At 42.5% G+C, this 25,084-nt stretch overlaps 1 protein-coding gene across 5 annotated transcripts in view; it reads left to right on the forward strand.

Moving 5' to 3' along the window:
* Window positions 1–22,905, forward strand: part of ALDH1A2 (aldehyde dehydrogenase 1 family member A2) — a 169,058-nt gene extending 146,153 nt beyond the window's left edge. For all 5 annotated transcript variants that reach the window (XM_030188885.1, XM_030188912.1, XM_030188893.1 and 2 more), the window contains 3 exons: window positions 4,963–5,120; window positions 17,605–17,679; window positions 21,057–22,905. In XM_030188885.1, coding sequence (XP_030044745.1) covers window positions 4,963–5,120; window positions 17,605–17,679; window positions 21,057–21,129 — 306 coding nt within the window. In that variant the 3' untranslated portion in view covers window positions 21,130–22,905. The remainder of the gene's footprint in view (window positions 1–4,962; window positions 5,121–17,604; window positions 17,680–21,056) is intronic.
* The last annotated feature ends 2,179 nt before the right edge of the window (window positions 22,906–25,084 follow it).

Raw genomic sequence — 25,084 nt, forward strand, 5'->3', positions numbered from 1 at the left:
TGATGAATTCAGTTCCTAAGCCTATAAAATATATTACTAAATTTTAAAACATCTCAACAGATGTTTGCAAAAAGCATGTTTTGACTAAATGGATGTTCATGTGCTCCCTTTGGGAACTTCTTTCCTGTGCCATATTGAAAGGAACAGTCCTATACTGGGAGGACTATACTTTCATGTAAGTTTTCTGTTTACCCATCCTTTTTGATATTTGGAGTTGAGCAATGATGACATGAATATAAATAAGTTTTTCTTACCACCTACGGCATATAGCTAAGTAGGTAAAGAAGTTGAGCTCGGCTTTCGTAACTCTTTTGAGATGTTTTAAAGATTGAGTAATGTTTTTATCTTCAGGAATTGAATGATTAGTTTCCTGTTTATTAAAACTTCTTATACCGCCTGTACTGACAGTGCATATCTAGGTGGTATACAATCTAAAACCAACATTTAAATAGGAAAAGAACTCCATAGATTAAATAGGAAAGTAGACTGTATCCAACATGAGAACATTCATACCCTATAAAACTCCATTCTCACAGGTATGTCTGCCCACCCGGTCTGAAGTTGAAAGAAGTCAGAATAAGGTCATCCCTAGGGAATAGTAGCTAGAGTAAAGAAACAAGCTTTCAACAAAGACTTAAATTTCGGGAAAGATATTTCATTATGGGTCTGCGGTGGTAAGTTGTTCCACAGTTTTGGGGGTGAAAAAAACAAGAAAGCTGAGCGATGAGTAGTTTTATACTAAGCAGATTTTGGATTAGGCAAAACTAAGCGATTTGAGTCTAGTGAACGTAGGGAGTGAGCAGGTGTACAGAAGATATAACTAATGAGGATAAATATTGTGGTTCACCTTAGTAGACTTTGCAAGTTATGATAAGAATCTTGAGCCAATACAAAAAGGGGCAAGTAACCTGTGAAGGTGAATGAGTAATGGTGTCACGTGATGAAACCTTTTTGCTTTAGAGTAATTTGGCTGCGGTATTATGTAATGTTTGTAGCCATTTTATTTGAGCTTGGGGAAATCCAGCATAGATTGAGTTACAGTAATCAATATGGGAAATTGGGAAAGGTGATATGCAGTGTGAAGAGACAAAAAAATCCAAGAAATTGCATAAATATCGAAGGGTGCGTAACATTGCAAATCCAGTTTTTACTACTTCGAAGATCTGCTTATTAAATGATAATTGGGTATCGAATCATATAACTAAGTATTTGAAAAACAGAACCAGGGGAATTGTGAGGGAGTGTCTATAATACAGCTGGTAACTGACTTGTCTGAGTTTAGAACTAATTTATAAGATTCTAGCCATGTGGCAAAGGCTGTTAGGCAGTTCTGTAGTGGGGTAAGATCAATGTTGAGTGGTGACATGGGGAATATCAGTAGAATATCATTCACATAAAAGAAGCCTTTAATCCCAAAAGACTAAGGGGTCGATGCTCAAAAGTCCCCGTTAAAAACCCTGTCCATTTAGATCCATGATAGAAGTTACCAATTTTGAAATAGCGAGCGATGCTCAAAGGAAATCACATGCAAATGAGATTCACAGAAATTTAGCAAGCAGCTTGATGGGGAAGGCACCTAACACATGCGCAGAACAGTCTCTCGGTATGTGTCTATGTTCTGCACATGCCTAGGAATCCCGCTACTGTACTGTCTCCTTTCCCCACAGTACTTGCTGGCTCTAATGTCCCCCTGTCTCCTTTACCCTGCAGTGCTCTGATTCTGCCTCCACCTTCCTCCTGCAGGATGCCCCCGGTGATTTTCCCGCAGGCTGCCCCCAGTGATTTTCGCTTGGGAATCTCCTCCATGCTGAAAGCACCCCCCCCCAGCTGACATTGTAGGGGCTTTCCCCCAGCCTTAACTGCCCGTGACTAAATTTAGTCCCGCGGATGAGCACTCGGCATGTTCTATAAACTGCATGGAAACTTTGACATATTTTACAAAGTACACCTAAATTTAGGCATACTTTATAGAATACGCTAGATGTATTTTTTTCAGCGCTGATTTTTTAGGCATGATATATAGAATCTATCCTTGGCGTATGTGCCTGACACACCCCTGATCCACACATGCCCCTCCCATGTTAATGCCATCTTTACAATTATGCACTATAGAACTTAGACGCTAAGTTTATAGAACAGTGCCTAAGTGTAGTTATGCACATAATTGCAAATTGGTGCCAGTTAATGCCCCTTAAGAGTCACTGTTGTTAGTTAAAGCCAATTAGTGCCCACTTAAGTTAGGCACTATTCTTTACTTTACTTTGGGGCCCTTTTACTAAGGCACATAGGTGCCTACGAGCATCCAATGTGCGTCAAATTAGAACTACCGGCTGGATACCACGTGCCCCGGATGGTAATTATATTTTTGGTGCGCATCCAAAACTCACAGCAGAAAATATTTCCTATTTTCTACTGTGTGGCGCTAACCGGGTGGTAATCGGCGGTGTACACGTGCTGACGATTACCATCTGGTTAATGCGTGAGACCTTACCACTAAGTCAATGGTAAGGTGCGTCCAATGGTAAGGCATATCCATTTTGGGCCTGAGACCTTACCACCACCCAAGTCAATGGGTGGCGGTAAGGTCTGATGCCCAAAATGGACGCGCGCTCATTTTAAATTTGCCGCACGTCCATTTTTGGCCCCCAAAAAAGACCTTTTTTGCAGGTGCACTGAAAAACGGGCCTGTGTGTGTGTCCAAAACACTCGTCTACACCAGCGCAGGCCATTTTTCAGTGCACCGTAGTAAAAGGGCCCCTTTATTTGAATTTTCTAAACCGCTTGTACCTTAATAAGTTCTAAGCGGTTTACATTTTGGGTGTTGAATACAAAGATGGCACACAATTTGCGCACTAGTTTAGAATTAGGGGGAATATGCATAAGAATTATTTTGAAATCACTGCTGTTATAACCTTTGGCACCACTTTTTTTCAACACATCTAGAATCCTCAGATATAGTTCTTCCAGCAAGGTGTCTATGCTTCATTTAGGCCCAGATGCTCAAAATTCTACCACAGTGCCGAGGAATTACTTCCTAATGCTTGATGCTAATAGTATGCAAATGATATGCACGCTATTAGCTTTGAGCATTAAGAAGTAAAGGGGGAGGATGGTGCCTGGCACATGCACTGATCAGTTGTGCGTCAAGCATGGCTCTTCTGCACATGCCAAGCACACCAGAGAGGGGGAGGGAAGAAGGAGGAAGAGGTGCCAACCAGGTATGAAAGGAAATAAAACAGATGCACAGAAGACAAGATGGTATGCTACTATTACTACTACTACTACTATTAAACATTTCTATAGCGCTACTAGACTTACGCAGCACTGTACAAATTAACATGAAAAGACAGTCCCTGCTCAACAGAGCTTACAATCTAAATTGGACAGATGAACAGACAGCTAGGGGTGGGGAAATTGCAGTGGTAGGGGTGATAAGTGAGGGTGTTGAGTAAGAGAGTCATGGTTAGGAGTCGAAAGCAGTAGCAAAGAGGTGGGCTTTAAGCCTAGACTTGAAGACAGCTATTTGTGCTTCTTGTCCCAGAATGATTCAGCACTGTTTATTTATTTCTGTGCACTCGCCAGGATAAAAGATTTGTTTGGTTTGGGCACCTTTTGCTGCCTTTCCTATTCCTTCCAGCACACAGACCTTGCCCGCTGACAACCCTAACGCCAGCTCCAAGCTGGCATAGGGTTTTCAGTGGCAAGAGTGCCCTTGTTTGTTGAGCTGTCCATTGAGCATTGGGGAGAAATAGGGAATCAGCTCATCTGCATGCATTTGCATGCTTGTTTTATCCCTCAGTGTGCTCGATATTCCCCGCGGTGGAGACTTCTAAGCATGGTGCACTGGCAAATGCGGGCCCTAGTCTGGCGCTACTGGCGTCTGGAGCCCGTGTTTGCTTCTGATCATCAGGGCCTTAGTTGTGTAATAACACAGAGATAGTCTCCACTTTCAAGCTTACTAGTTCTGGTGACATTCTGGACCCACTTTAAACTGCAAGCTCCAAAAGGCGTTTCCCACACAGACCGGTCTTTTCTTTCACCTGCACAGACACAGAAGACAGAATGTGAGTTAGCAGGGAAACTCCTCTCCCCCAGAGGTCTCCAAATTCCTTCTACCAATAGTATAACCCCATAATCATGTAAGAACACTCTAGGTTAAGACACTTTTCCATCTTTTGGAAAATATAGATGAATGTTTAAGAAAACACATAAATAGTTGGCAGTGCAGTTTTTATCTTTAGATGAATAGATAGGAAACTTGTGTAATGGGAAATAAAAGAAGGGATAGGAAGAAGAAAGGAAAAAGGACTATTGTTTTCCATGAGTAGTGACTGTTTCTGGGTATAAATGACTCTATGACAACTCACCATATTTTTTCTGTGAGGTTACAAACTGCTATTACGTTGAGGACTAACCATAAGTAATTTGGGGGTTCTTTTACTAAGGTGCACCAAAAAATGGCCTGCGCTGGTGTAGATGCATATATTGGACTTGCGCAGGTCCATTTTTCACAGTGCTTGCAAAAAAGGCCTTTTGGGGGGGGGGGGGGGTCAAAAATGGATGTGCGGCAAAATAAAAATTGACTCTCGTCCATTTTGGATCCGAGACCTTACCGCCAGCCATTGACTTAGTGGTAAGGTCTCACATATTAGCTGTGCGGTAATCATCTACACATGTGGAATGATGATTACCGCCCGGCTTCTGCTGCGCGTGAGAAAATAAAAATAAGTTTCCGGCGCGCGTAGTGGACACACGTAAAAAATGAAATTATCGCAAGGCTCCACGTGGTAGTCGGGCAGTAACTCCAAATTGATGTAGTTGGCGTGCGTAGGCACCTATGCAGCTTAGTAAAAGGGCCCCCCAGAAGGGACAGATTCATTTCAACAAAAAAAGAAGACAGATGTAATATAAGGATCACGTTTTCAAGGTGTGGTTTACATATTAAAACTTTATTTGTTGCAGATTTTTGGGCCTGTCCAGCAAATTCTGAGGTTTAAAACCATAGATGAAGTTATAGAAAGAGCCAATAATTCTGATTTTGGATTGGTTGCTGCTGTCTTTACAAATGACATAAATAAGGCCCTGACGGTTTCCTCGGCCATGCAGGCTGGGACAGTTTGGTAAGGCTATCAAGCATTTACTTTGAAATGGATCATTGCTTTAAGTGATTAACACATATTCCCTTGGATTCTATATAGCGCGCCTAGAGATCCGTGACGAAATCCAGGCGGATTCTATAACAACGCATGTAACTTAATTGGCTTAATAAGTAAACTAGCATTGATAACAGCACTTAACAAGCAATAATGAGTGCGCAGACAAAAAGGGGTGTGGTTATGGGTGGGAAATCGGCATTTTGCGGGCATTTTGAAATTTGTGCGCGTAGTTATAGAATACGGCCCAGTGCACCTAAATCTATGTGCCGGGATTTACGCCATGTTTTCATTGATGTAAATGGATGCATGTAGTTTTAGGTGCTGGGGTATCACCTAAGCAAATTCTATATACTGTGCCTAAATCTAGGTGCCGCTTATAGAATATGCTTAGGCAAAAATGTTTTCTGTGTGGATTTTTTAGGCACCATATATATAATTCCCCCCTTAGAGTGGAATTCAGAAAAAGGTTGCCCAAAGTTAGGTGGCAAGATGATGCACGCTAACCCCCTGATTCTGTAAAGGTTCCCAAAAATTGTCTGCGCAAATTTAGGCATGTTCCAGATTTGCACGCACAATTTAATTGAATAACAAGCCAATTAGTGCCAATACTTGGCTTTTTAACAATCAATTATTGGCACTAATTAGATTTAATTAGAACCAACACGCATAAAGTTAGGTATGGGATCTGCTCTTAAAATTTACATGTGTTCCAAAAAAGGGGGCATGGAAATGAGAAGGTCATGGGCATTTTAGCGTGGAACAGGACCGTGGCTTTGAGTTACCTTCTTATCTCTCCCAGCGTACCTTTAGTGTATACTCTAATGGATCCTCCTCTACTTCTATCCCACTGTCAGTTTGTGTACCTCAGGGATCTGTCCTGGGACCTCTTCTTTTCTCCATCTATACTTCTTCCCTTGGTACTCTGATCTCATCCCATGGTTTTCAGTATCATCTTTACGCTGATGACTCCCAAATCTACCTCTCCACACCAGAAATCTCAGCCAAAATCCAGGCTAAAGTATCAGCTTGTCTGTCTGACATTGTTGCCTGGATGTCTCAGCGCCATCTGAAACTAAACATGACCAAGACTGAGCTTCTTATCTTTTCCCTTAAACCAACCTCTCCTCCTCCCCCATTCTCTATTTCTGTGGTTAACACTCTCATCCTTCCTATCTCATCAGCTCGTAACCTTGGAGTCATCTTCTACTCCTCCCTCTCTTCTCTGCACATATTCAGCAGACTGCTAAAACCTGTCATTTCTTTCTCTATAATATCATCAAAATTCGCCCTTTCCTTTCTGAGCACACTACCAGAACTCTCATCCACACTCTTATCACGTCTCACTTAGACTATTGCAACTTGCTACTCACAGGTCTCCCACTTAGCCATCTCTCTCCCCTTCAATCTGTTCAAAATTCTGCTGCACGACTAATATTCCGCCAGTGTCGTTATGCCCATATTAGCCCTCTCCTCAAGTCACTTCACTGGCTTCCTATCCGTTTCCGCTTACAGTTCAAACTCCTCTTATTGACCTATAAGTGCATTCACTCTGCAGCTCCTCAGTACCTCTCCATTCTCATCTGGAGGAGTGACCTAGTGGTTAGGGTGGTGGATTTTGGTCCTGAGGAACTGAGTTCAATTCCCACTTCAGGCACAGGCAGTTCCTTGTGACTCTGGGCAAGTCACTTAACCCTCCATTGCCCCATGTAAGCCGCATCAAGCCTGCCATGAGTGGGAAAGTGCAGGGTACAAATGTAACAAAAAAAATAAATAAATTCCTCCCCAGGAACTCCATTCACTGGGTAAATCTCTCTTATCTGCACCCTTCTCCTCCACTGCTGACTCTGTTCCTTTTATGTTGCTGCACCATATGCCTGGAATAGACTTCCTGAGCCAGTACGTCAAGCTCCATCTCTGGCTGTCTTCAAATCTAAGCTAAACACCCACCTTTTTGATGCTGCTTTTAACTCCTATCCCTTATTCACTTGTTCAGAACCCTTATTTTATCATCCTCACTTTAATATTCCCTTATCTCGTTTGTCCTGTTTGTCCTAATTAGATTGTAAGCTCTGTCGAGCAGGGACTGTCTCTTCATGTAGTAGTAATGTGCATAACTGCAGAATAATGGTGCTTCGCATGTAAATTTAGGCATGGGTATTTGTACCACGCTTTTGTTGGTGCAAATGGCCATGCCTAAATTTATGCATGACTTTCCACTTAAGCATGTTTTCTATACACCATGCTGAACTTTAGGTGTGGCTTATAGAATATCACTTAAATGGATTTTTCTCATTACTGATTTTTTTTAAGCTTCATTTATAGAATTTACTCCTAAGTGTAAATTTCATAACGGGAATTCCGTGTGGAACTGTCTTTATAGAATGCTAGATTAGCGTGCAGTTTTGCTTCTAACTTTGGATATGGGCACTTATGCCAGCAAAAGGCTTGTATAAATGCTCGCATCCAACTACTGTCAGTTAGGTGCGGAAGTTCAAGTACTCTATAACCGTGTACCTAAATCCTGCGAACACTCCCTACCTGGCCACGCTCCTCCCCTGGCCACATCCCCTTTGGAGTTGCATGCAAGAAGTTAGACACGGCTTATAGAATAGGGGCATAGGGCAGATCTGTGCATAACTACTAATGATGCACTATTAACGCTTGTTATCACTCATTTAACCAATTTGTGTATGCACAACAGAATTCGGGGGATACAGTCCAGTAAATAAAGAGATATGACAGCTAGTTTTCTGTAACTGACTTTTCAATGCTAGAGGTCATCGTCTGAGAAATTTTTCTCTTAGGCAAAATTAAGAACTTTCAATTCTTTTCTTGCTAGAAAAATAAGTGAATAAGGAACATGCAGACAAACATAAATGGCCAAACTGGTAGCTCACGGGCAACATTACATAGTGCCGTGCAGAAAACATAGAAGCTGATATTCAAAGCAATTTAAGCAGGCAGGAGCTTCCCAGGAATATTCAGTGGCATTTAACCAGACAATCCTGATGAATATCCTCTGAAACCTCCTAAACAAAAAGTGGACAGGTCAAGGGCGGCGATGGGGGCAGTACCGGAGAGGCCCCCAGGTTATGTGGGTGCTGGCACCTGCATAGCTAAGTGGCTTCATTTAGGACAGCTCAAAAGCTGCCCTAAATAAGGCTGCTTAGCTAAGTGGGTGCCGGCTCTGAATATCGGGCCAGCACCTGCATCATTTTTTTAAGGCCCTGAACCCCCTCCTGGCCCCTGACAATGTCCCCTCTTTCACTCCCCTCCCCCTAGCCTACATCAAGACACATCTGTTCCCCAATCATGCTTACCTACATCCATGGTGTTCCAGCAGGGTTGTTGGGGGCAGGAGCACAGCCCCCTCGCTCCTGCCCCTTGCGACACCTCTGTGAAATGGCTGCCATGACCTCTCACAGCAGCTCTCAGTACTACACATGACTGGCTTGCTCTTTATCAGCTTTAACTTCAGTTTACATACTAGTAGTTGATGATCTGTATCACAGTCAGTTCCAGTTTGTCTTTGTTGTTATTATTGAGCTTTCATGTCATTGATTTCCATAGATTTTGTCAATTTAGTTTTTGTACAGACCATTGGGTGAAATCCATGTGTTCAGTCACTACTTTGTGTTGCTGGAAGAAGGTGTGTGAATTGAACAGATTGTTGGTGTTGCAGAATTCTATCAAACATTCTCTAGTTCCATTTCTACTCATGAGTTCATATTTTTGAACCACTTGGTCTTCTTTATTCCCAACTTTGCGTTCCAATTGCCCACAACTTTCAATATATCTCATTTCTATGTTCTGTCGATTTCAGCTTGTACTTGTTCATAGAACTGATCAGTTCATCCTCTTCTGCATATGTTGTTGGTACATATACCCAAATAATAGTTGTGTTGATGGATGCATTGACTGCATTGTATATCACTACAACTCTTGCAGGTTTCTTCTTAATTATAAATGCAATACTATTCTTTCTTTGTCTTTCATTTCTGGTATAACATACCATGTGATCATCAATCAAAGTGCCAATCTATTTCAGCTCACTGACATCCAACAGATCAAGTTGTGTGCACTCCATATTATTCTTGATGAAACCAAACTTTCCTTGGTTCATGCTTCACACTTTCCTTGTTCCAGTATGGAAGACATCTTTGCTACATCAGCAGTCAGACAACCTTGTTCTAAACCTGAAACTTGATTGTTTTGTTTCTATGTAACAACTATGCAACAGCACTCAATTAAACCATAAAGTCAAATCCAGCACATCAAAAAAGTGGAGGAAAAAAACCTCAGTTTAACGCTTAACAGCACACACACTATCGAAGCTAGAGCACAATGGTTCCAGCCATATCACAAATACCGATTTTACTCTAAAGAGTTTTCAGCTCTTCCCCATAATCCATTGAGGGTCTCATCTTTCAGCACTATGTAGCAATTTGTTTTGTTGGAAATTTTTGTGGCAAAATACAGAAGTAATTGCCAGGCCTTTCTTCTATGCAGACAATGCCAGTGTTATTACCCTTGCCATAGAAATTTGACTCTTCACCAACAGTGGAGGAGTGGCCTAGTGGTTAGGGTGGTGGATTTTGGTCCTGGGGAACTGAAGAACTAAGTTCAATTCCCACTTCAGGCACAGGCAGCTCCTTGTGGTTCAGGGCAAGTCACTTAACCCTCCATTGCCCCATGTAAGCCACATTGAGCCTGCCATGAGTGGGAAAGCACGGGGTACAAATGTAACAAAAAAAAAAAAACCAACACTATCCTATATGCTGCTGCCTAGATGGGTAGCTGAATAAATAGGTTTGTCTTAGTCTGGCACCTCAATTGAGATCTGTCTACTTTGGGAGACCCAGCTTATAGTTAACCTACCAGTGACATAGCTCTCAGCATCACTGCTGCACAGAAGTCCTCGTAGCACAATAAGATGTTTTATTGTAGACAATCTTAAATTTAAAAATTCAAATGATTTTGTGGTAAACCACTGAGATGGCAAAATAAACCGATTCTAATTGAGATCATAAGTACATACTGGGACAGACCGAAGGTCCATCAAGCCCAGCATTCTTTTTCCAACAGTGGCCAATTCAGGTCAAAAGTACCTGGCAAGATCCCAAAACAGTACATTTTATGCTGCTTATTCTAGAAATAAGCAGTGGATTTTCCCCAAGTCCATTTTAAAAATGGTCTATGGACTTTTCCTTTAGGAAGCCATCCAAACCTTTTTTTAAACCCCACTAAGCTAACTACTTTTTCTACATTCTCTTACAACGAATTCCAGGGTTTTATTCACATGTTGAGTGAAGAAATATTTCTCAGATTCATTTTAAATTTACTACCTTGTAGCTTCATTGTGTGCTCCTAGTCCTAGTATTTTTAGAAAGAGTAAACAAGCAATTTACGGTCTACCTGTTCCACGCCACTTATTATTTTATAGACCTCTGTCATATCACCCTCAGACCGTCTTTTCCAAGTTGAAGAGTCCTAGCCACTTTAGCCTTTTCCTTATAGAGAAGTCGTCTCATTCCCTTTATCATTTTCGTTGCCCTTCTCTGTACCTTTTCTAATTCCACTGTATCTTTTTTGAGATGAACACAATATGGAATTGTGGTCGCACCATGAAGTGATAAAAAGCATTATAACATTCTCAGTTTTGTTTTCCATTCCTTTCCTAATACGACGTAACATTCTCTTTTTTTTTTTATTTGTACCCCGTGCTTTCCCACTCATGGCATGCTCAATGCGGCTTAGGTACTTATTTGTACCTGAGGCAATGGAGGGTTAAGTGACTTGCCCAGAGTCACAAGGAGCTGCTTTCTTAGCCGCCACCGCATACTGAGCAGAGGGTTTCAACGTATCATCAATGATGATGCCTAGATCCCTTTCCTGGTCGGTGACTCTAACATGGAACCTTGTATTATGTAGCTATAATTCAGGTTCCTCTTTCCCAACATGCATCACTTTGCACTTTCTCACATTAAACGTCATCTGCCATTTAGATGCCCAGTCTCGTAAGGTCCTCTTGTAATTTTTCACAAACCTCTCGCGATTTAACAACTTTGAATAACTTTGTGTCATCAATAAATTTAATTTCCTCACTAGTTACTCCCATCTGTAGATCATTTATAATATGTTAAAAATCAGTGTCCCAGCACAGACCCTGGGGAACCCCACTATCTACCCTTCTCCATTGAGCAGTGCGTAGCCAGACAACCAATTTTGGGTGGACCTCAGCACAAAGTGGGTGGGCACAAAAGTTTCTCTCTCCCCCTCTCCCCCAGCACTTCCCAACTCAAAATATAAATGCTTTAGCTGATGAGGATCCCCAATCTCTGTCAGCTGGGGACCTCCACCAGAGATGGCCAGAACTCCTCCCCGCCAAGCCCAGCAGGCAGTAGCAATTCCTCGAGCCACTGATGCCAGCACCCCATACATGCTAGTTGTCAGTGACTCCAGGATGCTGCCCCATCTGCCAAGCTCAGTGGAAGGCAGCTCCGGCCAGCCCCGGAAGAGATCCCCAGCTGGCAGGGCTTGGGAATCCCCACTAGCCACAGCAAGGGTCAGGGCTGCTTGTTAACCATGCTGATGACAGGGCAGAAAAATAAAGAAGCCCTTCCCCCAATTCCCTCTCCTCTCCAATCTCTTCATCTGCCATTACAGTCACACTGACAGACCCTCACAATTTACAGAACAAGGGATCACAAATTAGAAATAAAAATATGTAGACAAAATTGAACTGGGAACCTCAGCATGCACTGCAACACTGGAGAAAAAAAAAAACCAAAAGCGCATTTTCTTTTCTACTTAACACAATAAAAAGACATCCACTATGCACATTTATCAAAGCTAACTTATTCCATTTAAAACATTCAAAATAAAACGATTTTTCTACCTTTATTGTCTGGACATTTTATTTTTCCATCACGTTGGTTCCAATTTCTCTTTCCCGCTTTCCTGTCTGTCTTCTACTAATTCTTCAAGCGGCTGTCCATTTGTCTTTTTTCTCCTGTCATTTCATTTCCTCACTACACCTGCCTCTGAAATATTGATCTTTCCATTTTAGCTCTTCCCTTTCTTTCTTTTTTCTTTTCTGCCTCTTACACTCAAATTTCATCCTCTTTCTAAATCTTTTCCTTCTTTTTACTTTTCAGATATCTATCACATTTCCATTTCCTTTCACCCACTAGCTCTCCCATTCCCAATCTCTCTCCTTCCAAGGTCTATCATTCCTTTCCATCTTTAATTTACGCACCATTACCATATTCTACCACTGTACTCACTGTTCTCTCATTTATTTCCTTTCCATCTCCACTCCCTGGGCCTCTCTCCATGCTTTCCACCATTCCCAGTGTCTCCCTTCCTCCACCCTTCCAGCCCAGCATCTGTTCCCTCTTTCTCCCATCCTCACCCTCTAGCCTGATATCTCCCTATCCCTTTTACCCTCCCACCACCAGCATCTTCCTGTCCCATCTCTCTCCCCTCCCCCATTGTTCAGCATTTTTCCCTTTCTCTTCCCTACCATCCATTGTCCATCTTCTCTACCTCGATCCATCTTCCCTCTTTCTCCCCTCCCCTGCTTGTGCATCTCTCCTTTCCTCTCCCCCCCTCCACCTTCATGTCCAACTTTTCTCCCTCTCCCTGCCTTGAGCCCCTGGTCTAACATCTCACTCTCCCCCCCCCCCCCCCCCGCCACACAGCATCTCTCCATCCTTCCTTCCCCTCACCTCAATGCCACATTCAGCATTTCCCCTCTCATCTCTCCCTCCTTTCCTTCCACTTCCATGTCCAACACTTTTTTCTGTCTGATCCTTTACCACTCCTATGCAGCCTTTCCCTCCCTCTCCCACACCTCCATCCCTCCCCCACATCGAACAATTATTCCTCCACCCCACCTAGCACTACCCTGTCTCACTCCCTCATCCTAACAATGCTCCTATCTCTTCCTTACCCCTCAAGCCACCTGCCAGCATGCTGTAGGTTTTTTTCTCTCCCTCCCCCCTCTCCCCCACAGATCCCCCCAGCCACCCGCTGACATGCTGCACCTTTTCCCCTCTCCCCCCCCCCCCCCGCCAGCCGCCCGTTGCGGTTTTTTGTTCTCTCCCACCTCCCAGCCACCTGCTGGCACGCCACAGGCCCTCCCTCTCCTTCCATCCCCACCGGGCGGTGGCCACGGTCCCAGCTCTGCATGTCTGCACTGGAGTCACACGGCGCCGTGTCCGTCAGCACGACTGCCGCTACCACGACTGCTTCCTTCCGGCCAGCCTCACCTTCTCCAATACTCTTTGAAGAGGCGGGGCCAACGCAGAGGAAGCACTCGTAGCAGCATGTGGATGGCCCCCGGCGCTGCGCAGCTCCACTGAAGCAGCGGAGCTAACACCGATGCCGGATGGGGATGACAGGGGAGGGAACAGGGAGGGACACAAACCTGCATCGCAACCGGCGGGGTGGCTGGGAGGAGGGAAAGCTGAAGTCGCGGTTTGGCGTGTTTATGAGGTGCACTGTTGCTGGGTGGGCCCGAACCCAAAGTGGGTGGGCCTAGGCCCATCCAGGCCCACCCGGGCTACGCCCCTGCCATTGAGAATACTGACCATTTAACCTTACTTTCTGTTTTCTATCATTGACTGGCTCACCTTTATCCACATGTTTGTTCATTCCTTCAAAGAAATGTAATAGATTGGTGAGGCAAGATTTTCCTTCACTAAATCCATGTTGGCTTTGTCTCATTAATCTATGCTTTTGAATATGCTCTGTAATTTTGTTCTTTGTAATAGTCTCTACCATTTTGCCCTGCACCGACATCAGGCTCACCGGTCTATAATTTCCCAGATCTCCCCTAGAACCTTTTAAAAAAATCGGCGTTACATTGGCCACCCTACAATCTTCCCACTTATTTTGTTTAACAAGGCAGTTTGCTCTTGATTTTCTTCCGAATAAATACTATGGGCCTGATATTTAAGAAGCACTTATCCAGATAGCAAAACCTGCTTTTGGGATAAGTACCGCTAGCTGAGTCCATTTAGCAATGCAGATAGTGTTGCTGAAAAATATTGGAGACCACCCTAGCACAATCTGGATAGTGCTAAGGTGCACAGTGAGAGAAGCATAGGTGGTGCAGGAAATTATCCAGATAGTGGCAATATTCAGTCGTTCCCTTAATAATAATAAACTAGTTCTGCCTCCTCTGGCTAAATCTAGATGGGAATCAACTGGGAGTAGCGCATTCTACTTCATAGCCCCTGTACTCTGGAATTCTCTGCCAAACCTACCACCAGACTTGAAAAGTCTCATAACTGCCTTTCACTCCTCTTTCAAGACACACCTGTTTAGATTGGCATTTTTCAATCACTAAGTGCCTCTTTTACTAAACTGCACTAGTGATTCCCAGTGCGTCTCATTTGCTGTGCAAGAATCGCTGTCACAGTTTAGCAAAAGAGGCCCTAAGAATGCTAAGAAGATTATTTTTCCTTTGGTTGAGGGGGCCCAGCTTTGAAGAGCAGCGGGTTACAATCAGTGTGAATGGTTTTCTCTTCTATTAGTAAGAGTGATCCTATCCTATCATTTTATGGCATTACGTTTAATTCCTTTTAAACTTGATTTTATTATTAACCACTTGATTTTATTCAAGAATACTCTTGAATAGAAAAGATAGAAATAATCACATAAAACTTAAGAGAAAAGAATACAATAAATATTAAGAAAAGAAGCCCCCGAACAGCTCCACTCAGTGGCGTAGCTACATGGGGCCACGGAGGCTTGGGCCCCCCCCAAATTTCATCTGGACCCCTGGTTTTGCTGGTGGGGATCCCCAACCCCCACCAGCTGAAGCCTTGTTCAGCACAGGTCTCCAGCGCTGATGCATTGCTAGCCCTGACCTCTCTTCCTCCTCATGTCCTGCACACTTCTTTAAGTGAAACTGAGCAGTGTAAAGGCTGTTCTGAGTTATCTGGTTAGTGGGCTGCGTATCGCTACTATACAGATATTTAGCACCAATCACTATCTGGACAGTGGTGCAAAGTATCTGTATTTTTTTTTTAACCACCATAGCTGATATTTAAAACAAATGGTGGCTGAATACTGTCCCCTATATTTTCACTTGAAATTAATAATGGAAAGTTTCTGAGAAAGCATGCAAGACAAACTAATATAGGGGTTCTCAATGCAAGTTATCAGGATTTCCACAATGAGATAGATTTCCATATATTGGAGGCAGCACATGTAAATCTGTTTCATTGTGGAAATCCTGAAAACCTGACAGGTTGGGTGTGTCCCAAGGATTGGGGTGAGAACCACTCTTATTCAATATCAATTGCTTCTATAGGCATAGTATGAGGGGAAACAATCAGAGGATGGGCCATGGACCAAAGCTGGTGAATGACAGCGGATGATTTATTGAAAACAAACCTAACACGGGCAGTGTTTTAGCACTGTGTTTGTGTCAGGAATCTGTCACATGTAAAAACTCATTAAAAAAACATATCAAAACATCTTAAATAAAAGCAAAATAAATCATATTCATTTACATTGATAAAAGCAAGCAAAGGAAAGGCAGGGAAGGGATAGGGAGCAAGGGAAAGGAAGGGGGAAAGGAGAAAGGAAAAGGGAAGGGAATGGACAGAAGGAATGGAAAAGAAGAAGGAAGAAGACAGGGCAAAAGGAAGGGGGAAAAGGGGAGGAGAAAAGATGAAGGGAAAGTGGGAAGACAGGAAAAAGAAGGAGGAGGGAAGGAAGGAGGAAAGCGGTGATGATATAACAGGTCACCTTACTTGTGTGGCTAGTATGCATATAAGTTGCTGCTATGATCTCATGGCAAGTATGCTCATATGCTCCTTTGTAGATAAGGAAAGGGGAAGGGAAATGGGACTTGATATACTGCCTTTCTGAGGTTTTCGCAACTACATTCAAAGCAGTTTACATATATTCAGGTACCTATTTTGTACCATGGGCAATGGAGGGTTAAGTGACTTGCCCAGAGTCACAAGGAGCTGCAGTGGGAATTGAATTCAGTTCCCCAGGATCAAAGTCCACTGCACTAACCATTAGTCTACTCCTCCATTCCATAAGCATTAAAGTCATTTTGGATGCTCAGTTTCTCTGCCAGGGTAAATATTGTGTGACCCTGGTTAGTTGTTTATATTTACCCCTGATGCAGCCTATTTGGTGAAACGTAGCCATGTCAGGATTTGTTTCAATAAAGGCTCTTTTGGACTTCACAGTGTCTGCTTTGGTGTTGCTCTTATTTTATAACATATACCTGTAAATGCTAATCCCGCCTCAGCCCCGTCCCCAGGATCGCCTGTGCTCAAGTTAAACTTGTGCTTTCAGGCTCAGTGCAATTTTATAAAAGGCTGTTTCTATGTGTAAGACACTGGTTGGTCTATGGAAATGCCTTTTAAAATGATTTCCTATATATAATATAATGAACAAAAGTGTAAAAGATAAACAGTAGTAAAGACATATCCCCTAAGAGTAAAGCCATGCCTCAGGATTTGTGACTGTAAACTCAAAGCCACAAAGGAATGAAAATCTTCTAAAGCATTAAGATGATAATTCTATGAAGGGGCACCCAGATTCCGCTATAAACTAGTACTGTAATCTCACATTGGTGCACTCCATGTACATCAGGTCAATGGCAGGCATAAATGAGCATGTCTAAGGGGCCCTTTTACTAAGGCGCTTAGGCGCCTACATGTATCCAATGTGCGTCAAATTGGCACTACCGCCCGGCTACCGCGTGCCTGGGCGGTAATTCTCATTTTGATGTGCGCCCAAAACACACGGTAGAAAATATTTTCTACCATGTGGCGCTTACCCGACGGTAATCAGCAGTTGACGCACGCTGGCCACTTACCACCTGGTTAGCGTGCGAGACCTTACCGCTAAGTCGATGGGTGGCGGTAAGGTCTCAGGTCAAAAATGGACGCACACTGGTTTTAATTTTGCCAAAAGTCCATTTTCCAGCACAAAACAATGTCTTTTTTGCAGGCGTGCTAAGGAAATGGACCTGCGTGCATCCAAAACACGCACCTACAACAGCGCAGGCATCTTTTAGGCATGCCTTAGTAAAAGGACCCCTAAGTGTGTTGAGCCATTATGCAACTGACAGTATTCTGTAAGTGAATGCGTATGTGGGAGACACATGTAAATGCAGGCAATGCAGTTATAAAGTTGCCCTTTCAACATATTCTTAAAGGCTTTGTCTATCTAGCATTTGAGATATATCAGCACTTTTATCATTTATTCAGCTCTTACAGTGATGGATGAAAACATTTTATTATAGCAACAGAGTAGGGAAAACATTCCTTCTGAAACTAGGCCCTTTGATTTCAGCAAGAAGCAGTGTGTGTGCTTTCAGAACAGCTGTTTTATGTCTTACCTCATTATTTCCATGGATTCCTGTCCAAACTCACATATATTTACCCTTAATATCTTCTGCATTTCACAGGATAAATTGCTATAATGCCCTTAATGCTCAGAGCCCTTTTGGAGGATATAAAATGTCTGGCAATGGCAGAGAAATGTAAGTAACATTTTAAACTGTTTTCAAGGATTCTTTCTTTTTTGCTTAATTATTTCTTTTGACTTTTTTGTTTCATGAATTCTTATCAATCAATAGATTAGTATTGAAATGAAAAACAAAATGCATCAATTTTCTTTTGAATAGCTTTTCAATACAATGATTATGATTTTAGGATTTTCTTTTTAAAATACATAATTGACCACTGGGGAAGGGAGGAGTAATTGGTGAAAAGTGGTATTGTTTTTATTGTTACTATAGCATTAGCATTTTTATTGTAAATACTTTGATCAGCAACATGAAAAGGAAACATAACACTGTGCAAGTCATTACCAAGTCTGGCATTAGGGGGCTGCAAGATGGGCAACTGTCTTGGGCCCCAAACTTGTCTCAGACTAAAGGAGTTACAGCTTGCTGATGAGCTTTGGTTTACCTCCTAAATTTCTGTCCTGGGGCCCAGAATATTTAATACTGGCCCTAGTCATTACCACAGAAAGGAAGAAACAAGAGAAACATAGGATACTGATGGCAGATAAAGAACCTACGGCCTACCAAGCAATGAGCTCTAGAATCCCTTCCTCTCCTCCAGAGATCCTCTGTGCTTGTCCCATGCTTTCTTGAAGACATAACATGTTCCTAAAGACTAGTGGGTTAGCAAGTTGTGGTGAAGAAGGATATAAGCATTTGGTCCGATATTCAAAAGAAGTTACTTTTTCACTGGCAGTTGGTGAATATATAACTTCCTTATCTCTCAATTTTTGGCCATCTTATGAATACTATCAGGCTGAAAATCCCTCTAGCAGACCTGATGCTTTATGTATAGTATAAGACAATGCCACAACATTATCCAGATAGTGGTAATTTTCAGCAGTTATACAGATAAGCCATCCATTTAATTTAAGCCTGCTATGTAGCAGGTCTAAAATAAGCAGATAGTGGCAGCATCAACCGCACAAAAATGTTTATTCAGCACCACTGAGTATATTATGAGTGGAGGAGTGGCCTAGTGGTTAGGGTGGTGGACTTTGGTCCTGGGGAACTGAGGAACTGAATTTGATTCCCGGCACAGGCAGCTCCTTGTGACTCTGGGCAAGTCACTTAACCCTCCATCGCCTGCCACATTGAGCCTGCCATGAGTGGGGAAAGTGCGGGGTACAAATGTAACAAAAATAAATAAAATTATTATTATTATTTGTTACATTTGTATCCCACATTTTCCCACCTTTTTGCAGGCTCAATGTGGCTTACATATTACAGTTAACGGCGTTAGCCGATTCCGGTCTGAACAAATACATGGTATGAATGAATACAAAGTGATATTATAACCTTTATACCTTTCAGGAAATCTAGACTGCCCCTATTTGACTGACTGTACATTTGTCCTTTAGATTGTAAGCTCCTTTGAGCAGGGACTGTCCTTCTATGTTAAATTGTACAGCACTGCTTAACCCTAGTAGCGCTTTAGAAATGTCAAGTAGTAGTAGTAGGATATTGTGGTAGAATGAGGTACATGTATGGTAGGTACAATTGGGGGGAACTTAGAGAGGGAACGGGGGAAGAAAAGTCAGGTAATGTTCGTTATGGTCTTTGGTTCCATTGTGTCGCAAGTGTCCAGGTATTTTTATGTTGGGTCGGTGGGGTATGCTCTTCTGAACAGGTCTGTCTTTAGTGCTTTCCGAAAATTTAGGTGGTCGAGCGTAGTTTTTACTGCTTTTGGCAATGCGTTCCATAGTTGTGCGCTTAGGTAGGAAAAGCTGGCTGCATAGGTGGATTTGAGTCCTTTGCTGCTTGGGTAGTAGAGGTTTAGGTATAATCGTACAGATCAGTGGCGTAGCCAGACCTGAGATTTTGGGTGGGCCCAGAGCTAATATGGGTGGGCACGCACTAAGTGAGATTAAATAAAAATAATAAAGCACAACATGAACTGGTTGCAGCAGCTCATAGTTCGCTCTGGCTCCATCCTCTTCTCTGATGGCCACGGGACCCCCTCTCCTGATCATCTGCTCTGACTCCGAGAGCAGATCAGGAGGAGACCCGTCACCAGTGCCAACACTGTCTATCTCCTGTCCCTTCCCTCCTCCTACCACTCTAAGAAAAGCGCAGCCGGGAGGCACAGAGAACCTTAACTCGACTCTGTCCTTCACTTCCTGCCCTCTCTCTGCGCCCCGCATTCCTCTGATGTCATTTCCTTTTGGGTGGGCGGGGCACAGAGAGAGGGCAGGAAGTGAAGGACGGAGTCAAGCCTGGCTGCTTGCTGCTGCTTTTACACCCGCCCGCTCGCCGCTGCGGGCAAGAAGAAGACTGTCGTCATCGCCGTGGAGAAGGTCGCAAACTGAAAATTGCCGCATGTCCATTTTGGGTCTAAGACCTTACGCCAACCATTGACCTAATGGTAAAGTCTCACATGGTAACCGGGCGGTAATGATCTACGCGCACCAAATGCCACTTGGTGTGCGTCCGATACGCGTGGCAGAAAATAAAAATTATTTTTAGGCCACCCGTATCAGATGTGCGGCAAAAATGAAATTACCACAAGAGCCGTGCGGTAGCCATGCAGTAACTCCATTTTGGCGCATGTTGGCTGCGCGTAGACGCTTACGCAGTTAATTAAAATGGCCCCTCTGTATTTTTTTTAGAAAATGATATGGAGAAAAGATCTCAGCAGTCATTGGCTTTGTGATTGGGCTTTCAACAGTCACCAAAGCAGTGTAATTACTAATTGGCCAAAAACATACATAATGTTTTGATTTCTTATTCAATATAAGTCACATGTACAAACTCTATAAATATTTTGTTTTTTAAGTTTTCAATCTTCAATTTTTATAAATACTTCCATATAGAATGGGAAAAAAGAAGCACTTTGGGTGCACTCATGCTATCTGCAGGTGCCTGCCCTATGTGTTAATGTAGAGGGCATGTACTAGATACACCCCCTCCCCCTGCATTTATGGCATGGGCTTTTGCAGTTACAATGCAGTAGATGAAAATCTTACTGTATTTTAGTAAAAGAGCTCCTTGATTTACCAAAGTGCATTAATGCACATTAACATTCATTAAGGCTCCAACGGCAGTAATGGGGCTTGTGTTAAATCGCATTAACGCACATTAACATGGGTTAGTGAATCTAGGCTTAGGTTTACAAAATGGTTTCAAACTGCAAAATAAATTTTCTTCAGTTGTAAACTGTATTCAAAGTCAGTTTGAAATCAGTTCTGTTGCAATAAACGATCAGAGTGGGAACGGTATTTCTACTCCGCGGGGTTGAAGTTTTCTGGGACTGAAGCAGAGGCCTCTAAGCTGCAATCCTGTTCCTTCCTGTGCAATCAATCACGAGTAAGCTGATTTTAACCTGATTCTGTTTTTGTTGTTGTTGTTCGCAGGGGTGAATATGGATTGAGAGAATATACGGAATCCAAAACTGTGACTATAAAGATCCCCCAAAAGAACTCCTAAGAGGACGAAGAACAGAGCGGCACGTTACTAATATATCTATTCTGTATAGGGACCAGGACTCAGGAACAAAAACTGTACAGTCCATATATGTACTGTATGTGAATATATGTTTGTATGTATATATCTCCATTCTTATATATGTACATGCAGACACACACACAGTCACATACATATACGCACACACATATACATACTAACAAATTACACTAAACAGATAGGACTAGATTCATTCAGAGCTTCCCGCTCCCTCTATTACCTGTGGATAGATCAGCTGTAGAACTGCCTAAATAATGCAAAACAGCTCTGGTGGCTTCATGCCACTAACTGGTGCATTTTACTGCCTGCAGGAAACAGCTGGACCGTATTTGGACGCTGTCAGTGGATATGACTATTAGACAGGAAGGCCTGCTGTTCTTGCGCATCACACAAGAAGATTCCTGATAACCGAGAGCTTTGCTTCTCATACAGGCTGTCCTTTAGCTGAATTTTCCCGTTAAGTGTATTCCTTCCCCCTTTCAGTAGTGCTAGATTTGAACAGAATCCTGCCCACGTAACACGTTTGAAGCTAGGCCGTTCCAGTTCTGGAAAGCAGAGTTGTGTTCAAAAAAACGATATGAGAAATCATCTCAAATCTGTGGCTTGATGTATTTTCCAAAAGGAGGATGAAAGGGCTCCGTCTGTATAGTAAAGCATAAAGAATTATTGAAAATCTTGCAGAACTGAGGTCAACATCGTTAGGTCTTATGAGCCCAAATGGATTATCCACTTTTAAAAGTTATATGGTAGATAAAGGTCAAAATCGACTTCCAGACACAAGGCTGTTCCACTTGCTCTCCTGCAGGCCAGCAAACTTACTTGGGGTTAAAACTAAAAAAGTAATTCACCCCAGTCTTTGCAAATAGATCCACACATTCATTATTTGCCACAAATCAGGATTTTAGGTACTTTTAGTTGACGTATCTGCACGGACAGATAATCCAGGCTCCGGGTTGCCAGATAGTACCTTAGAAATGCAACAGATTTTCTATTTATGCCTGTTGGAAAGGTTTATGTGATAAGTGCTCATAAAAACTAGAAGGAAGTTGTTCTTGAAAAGGTCTTCAATTCTGAGGTATTAATGAGCTCTCTTTAAAAAATAAATACTTGAAGCCCAAGTCGGACCTTTACCAGAGAAGAAAAGTTTTTAGCTGCTGTCCAAGGTAATGATACACGGTCACACAAGAGGACTCTAAAAATTATAAACAGGAAAAAAATTTTAATCTTCAAGGGAGCCAATATTTAAAGCAAAATATGCATTTGTTGGCAGGCAGTGAACACATAACTTGCTTATCAGAATCTTTTCAGACCTGAAAGTAACTTTATATCAGTTTAAGTAGGGAGGCCAAGTGGGGCATTTTTTTAGGGCCTATATGTTTTTATAAATTGGCTTATATATATATAACATAGTAACATAGTAGATGATAGCAGATAAAGACCTGTACGGTCTGCAAGAATGATGGCTGTAATAAGGCCACACATATTTCCACCTGGTCAGGAGCTGATGCAAATGTACTTCAGTACAGTATGTGTAACTGTGTGTATTTCACAAAGTACATGCATAAATTGCAACTCTGTCTGCACTACCCAACCTGCATCCCATTGTCACCTAAGTATGCATGTTCTTGTCAACACATGGAATTGTACGAGTAGGGTAATTTTATACGTGTCATTTTGGGCCAGATTCAGTAAATGGCATCTAAAATGTAGGCACATCAGAATAATGCATGTAACGCTATTCTATAAACAGTGTCTACAGTAAGGCACAGTTTATAGAATAGGCCGGAAGAATGTTCCTAAATTTAGGCGTGGCCATTTACACCTCTGAAAACCTGGTGTAAATACCCGTGCCTAAATGTAGGGGCATTACCCCAAATTCTATAACAACATGGGTAAATTTGAGTAAAGCCCCCAACACGCCCACACTTCTCCTATGGCCACTCACTCTTTTCAACTACGCATGTTGGAATTTACGCTCGGCTCTTTTTAGAATATACCTAAAAAGAAGCATGCATAAACTCTAATTATTGCCAATTAGTGGTGATAATTGGTCAACTCATTATCAGCCAATTATCAAGACTAATTGGCTCGTCACTCAATTAAGGCATGCACCTAATTTAACACACACTACCTGCCACATGTTATATAGAATCTAGGGGTTTATATGCATATACTGACATATAAATGCGAACAAACCTTTATAAAGTTACTTCCTATACATATAAACTATTGGGGGTCAAAATTGAAAGGGATTTAACCAGCCAGGAGAGGCTCCTGCTCCATTAAATCACTTGTGCATTTCTGTCTGCTGATATTCAGCAGAACTTAACCAGGTAGTGCTGCTGAATATCAGTACTTGCTGCAAAACTCGAAGCTGGCAATTTTCTGGGCATTCTGGGAGCGGAGTCGGCACTTATGTGGTTGAATGCCAATATTCGGCATTTAACTGAATCACGTTATCTGGACAAAGGCCCGCATAAAATACAGTCCTAGGGGTCCTTTTACTAAGGTGCACCAAAACGTGGCCTGCGCTGGTGTAGACACATGTATTGGATGTGCACAGGTCCATTTTTCAGCACACCTGCAAAAAAAGGCGCTTTTTTTGGCCAAAAATGGACAGGTGGCAAAATGAAAATTGGCACACGTCCATTTTGGGCCTGGGACCTTACCGCCACCCATTCACTTAGAGGTAAGGTCTCACGTGTTAACTGGGCGGTAATCATCAGCGCTCATACAATGCCGAATACCACCCAGTTAGCTGAAAAATAAAATATATTTTCTGGCACGTGTAGTGGACACATGTAAAAAATGAAATTACCACCTGGGCTATGCGGTAGCTGGGCAATAGTTCCAAATTGGCGCATTTAGGCACCCACGTGGCTTAGTAAAAGGGCCCCCTAGTTTTGTCCAATTATACTTATGCAGTTAAATGTGAATATCGCACTTAACCAGATAAGTGATAGCCACCCACACATTCCCAGATATTCAAAGCCAGTTCCCAAACTTCGCCTGGCATTGAAAATCTGGGCATAACACCATCAGCAGCCACAAAATGCTGACCACTGCTGGCTGTACATTAACCCCTTGTTGTTTAACTCACCAAGTGGCCAAATTTTATCCATGTAATAAGGGGCCGGCTTGGGAAGGAGTGAAGGCAGAGCCGGCAACGATCCATTTAGCGGTGATATTCAGTCGGTAAGCAGATCATTTGTCTAATTTAGAACTGTTGAATAGCAGCTCTAAGCTAAATGAAAAGTTGCTGCTGGGAACTGGATCCAGCACTTCAAAAACAGACCAAGGGATGCTCAAGATGAAGTTAAAGCTTTTATTGATGACTTTTAACCGGCATTTGCAGGCAGCAGAAGTTTTAAAGACTTCTATCAGACCCATGAACGGTCTTTTTCAAGACCATTATTTTAGCATTGTAACCTAAAGATAGGCATTAGTGTGAATTTTATCACTGAAGAAAGACTAAATCGTTATTGTCAAGAGACTCCTGAGGCATGGTGCCATGTGACATCATCATTAAAATCGTCAATAAAAGCTTTAACTCCATCTTGAGTGTTCCTTAGTCTGTTTTTGAAGTGCCGGATCCAGTTCCCACTCTCACCTTTTGCTAGTTGCTGCTGTGGTCATGCTTATTCAGTGGCATTCTTAAACAAACAGTACCACTGAATATATGTATTAAGTTCAATGCTGGGGCTGATGCTTGATTTTAAACGGTGGCTACTGTAGCTGCAAATCAGGCTTAAAGTTCCTAAATGGTCAGTAACTGTATATAAATTTTGAAAGGCTACTTTTCAGACTGTATGCATTGAGGCAAAGGTTGGCATATACTTTCTACTTGCAGGCTTTGCACAGCCTGTCAAACACATCATGCCTCCTCTAAATGCGCAAACAGTACATGAATTATGTTGTG

The sequence above is a fragment of the Microcaecilia unicolor genome, chromosome 1, assembly GCF_901765095.1.
Source record: "Microcaecilia unicolor chromosome 1, aMicUni1.1, whole genome shotgun sequence".
In the NCBI taxonomy this organism is placed as follows: Eukaryota; Metazoa; Chordata; class Amphibia; order Gymnophiona; family Siphonopidae; genus Microcaecilia; species Microcaecilia unicolor.